Source organism: Solanum tuberosum, unplaced genomic scaffold (genome assembly GCF_000226075.1).
Source record: "Solanum tuberosum cultivar DM 1-3 516 R44 unplaced genomic scaffold, SolTub_3.0 scf00313, whole genome shotgun sequence".
Lineage (NCBI taxonomy): Eukaryota > Viridiplantae > Streptophyta > Magnoliopsida > Solanales > Solanaceae > Solanum > Solanum tuberosum.
In genome coordinates, this window is record NW_006239248.1 from 526,075 (window position 1) to 528,564 (window position 2,490).

General features: G+C 38.7%; 1 protein-coding gene across 1 annotated transcript; it reads right to left on the bottom strand.

The window, feature by feature from the left end:
- Positions 1-568: 568 nt before the first annotated feature.
- On the bottom strand, positions 569-2,196 carry LOC102606364 (proline-rich receptor-like protein kinase PERK2). Its single transcript, XM_015314885.1, has 3 exons — positions 1,260-2,196; positions 742-1,172; positions 569-648 (listed from the first exon to the last, which is right to left on the bottom strand). Exons 1-2 carry the CDS (start codon positions 1,859-1,861, stop codon positions 1,133-1,135), a joined length of 642 nt encoding a protein of 213 aa, XP_015170371.1. The 5' UTR covers positions 1,862-2,196; the 3' UTR covers positions 569-648; positions 742-1,132.
- Between the last annotated feature and the right edge of the window lie 294 nt (positions 2,197-2,490).

The window sequence follows — 2,490 nt, forward strand, 5'->3', positions numbered from 1 at the left end:
AATAGAATTTACTGAATTGTGTATCTACATTATAACATTGAGACTCTATTTATAGACACTACATTAGACTCTTTCAACGATTAGGATTCTTATTCCTATTCCTATTTGTATTCCTATTCTAAGGAGGATTGTATTACTTATTCCTATTCTAACAAGAACAAAATGAATCAAATCATACGTATAGTGTATACATGATACCAACTAGTCGGGATCATATTGATGCTATATTTACTCAGGTGGTTGCCAAGAGCCTATTAGTTTTATTAGAGACATAGATATCACGTAGGGTCAATGTGAGACGGACGGTCCTCTAGTATTAGATAATCCAAAAACCGTCCTTTAGGATAAAATATTAAGTACTGGAGTGAAATGGAACAAAATGGAATTTCTAACAGGATTCATAAAGCCACCATAAGGAGGGAGAGAGAGAGAGAGAGAGATTTACCCTCCTCGAGAGCATCATAAACTTCTTCTGTTGTCGCATTTAAGACTTTGAGGAGAATTGCTAGATTTCGTGATTTCTTAAGATCAATAATCTCAATGTACTGTGAGGTTTGATCAAAGGATGAGGAAGCTTTTCTTCGATCATTTTTCCCTTGGTCTCCTGGTAAATATCCAAACAAAGAATCCATCATCTCCTCATTAAACCTGTTATAAAATTCAGCAATCAGAAAGATAAAAACAGAAACAGTTAAACTCTCGCAGGAGCAAAGTGAATAGCAAGATCAGTGCGAAGCTTACTGGAACAAGCTGGCTTTTATTTCAAGCCAAACCATAGGTGTTCAGGGTTAGCAAGAACCTTGTCCCAAAAGAATGGTTTTAATTTTGCTTTAGGAAGCGTCAGATTCACCCAATGAGTCACTTCCCCCGGTCTCAGAAGAACATCTTCTCTGATGTGCTCCAAGAGGTAAAGGCTTTGGCAAATTACCAGGTTGTGGTGGATTAGGAGGGCAAAATTTTGGAGGTGGAGGTCGGCTCGGAACAGGTGGTTTAGGAGGAGGAGAACCAGGAGGGACCAGGAGGTGGAGGTGCAGATTTTCCAGGAGGAAGTGGTATTGGTGCATGAGCATTTGCATTCATATCAGGTTTTGACAGTTCCACGTCGGCTTCAGAAGATTTATGAGGATCAGCATCATTTACAGCAGATGCACTCTTGACATTTAGAGAAGAACCTGACAATACAAATCATACAAATTAATGAAATGTAATGATACAATGAGATTAATTAACCATCATGATAAATAGCAGCAAATAGACACCTGCATTTGAATTCAGAGGCGGTTTCCCATTCATTTGGAGCTATTTCTTTCCTTTTATTATTAACACAGAATATCAACAGAGCTAAAAAGGCAATTCCTGCAACCGAACATCCAGCCACTGCAGCAATTAAATAATTTCGATGCTCTTGATTATTTCCCGCAGAATTAGGACCATTTTGTGGTTTATCTGGAGGATTAACAGGCAAAGGTTTAGAAGAATTGGTGTGAGTTAGAAGTTTTGGAGGCTTTGCAGGAGGTTTTACAACTGGAGAAGGAGGCAGCACAGCTGGAGGAGAGCTAGTGGGCACTTCAATAGAAGGAACTGGAGCATAAACTGGTGATACAGTTGCAGGACCTGGAGATGGAGCAAGGGTTGGAACTGCTGCAGGACCTGGAGAGGGAGTGGGAGACTGAACAGTTGCAGGGATTGGAGATGGAGCGAGGGATGAAACTGGAGCACGTTTATTTGGCAAAAATGGTTTCTTTCTTGTTCTCAGAGCCTTCTTTTTTTCGCAAAAATGGCTTCTTCTTTTTCTTAGGTACCTCCTGGGAACGCTTGACAATTGTGAAAAAAGCTCTTCGTAAGCAAGTACTGAATGCATCAAAAGCTTTCAGAAACATGAATTGGAACATTTTTCCTACTTAAGCACTTCAACAAAATCTGCTTATTTTCGAGGAGGCAAATCTTCAATAGCCTTTTGTAAGGTTCTTTTTCGCAACAAAGCTATATCCTGTTTTAAGTAACTATAACTTCCTGTTGCTATCTGTTGAATATAATATTCCAGAAATTTTGCAGCTTCAGTACCCTCTTCTAACTCTTCCCTGCAATGAATCCATACTAGCTCAGCCTGCATACAGAATATTTCATCAAGTAATAGTATTCTGCCAAAGCAAGAATTAAGTGAGAGCTGTAAGTTCTAATACCAACATAACGTTGTTTTTGTGAATTTCATGATGCAACATATGCTTCTCCATCTTGCATCTTTTGAAAATTCAAATTTGATGGCCTTAGTATAGGGACAATGAATCAAAACATTCAACAACTAAACTTGCAGCACTGAAACTTGTTAGCCTATGTAATTGAACTGTCCGAATCCAGATACAGAGAACTGGACTACAAAAGTGTGTCAGAATGTTTTTTTCCTTATTCTAGTTGGAAAAAGATACAAAGTAAGAAATTTTGCTGGATAGAAGCAACAGCTTGGGAATACATATTTACAGGCTAGGCTGG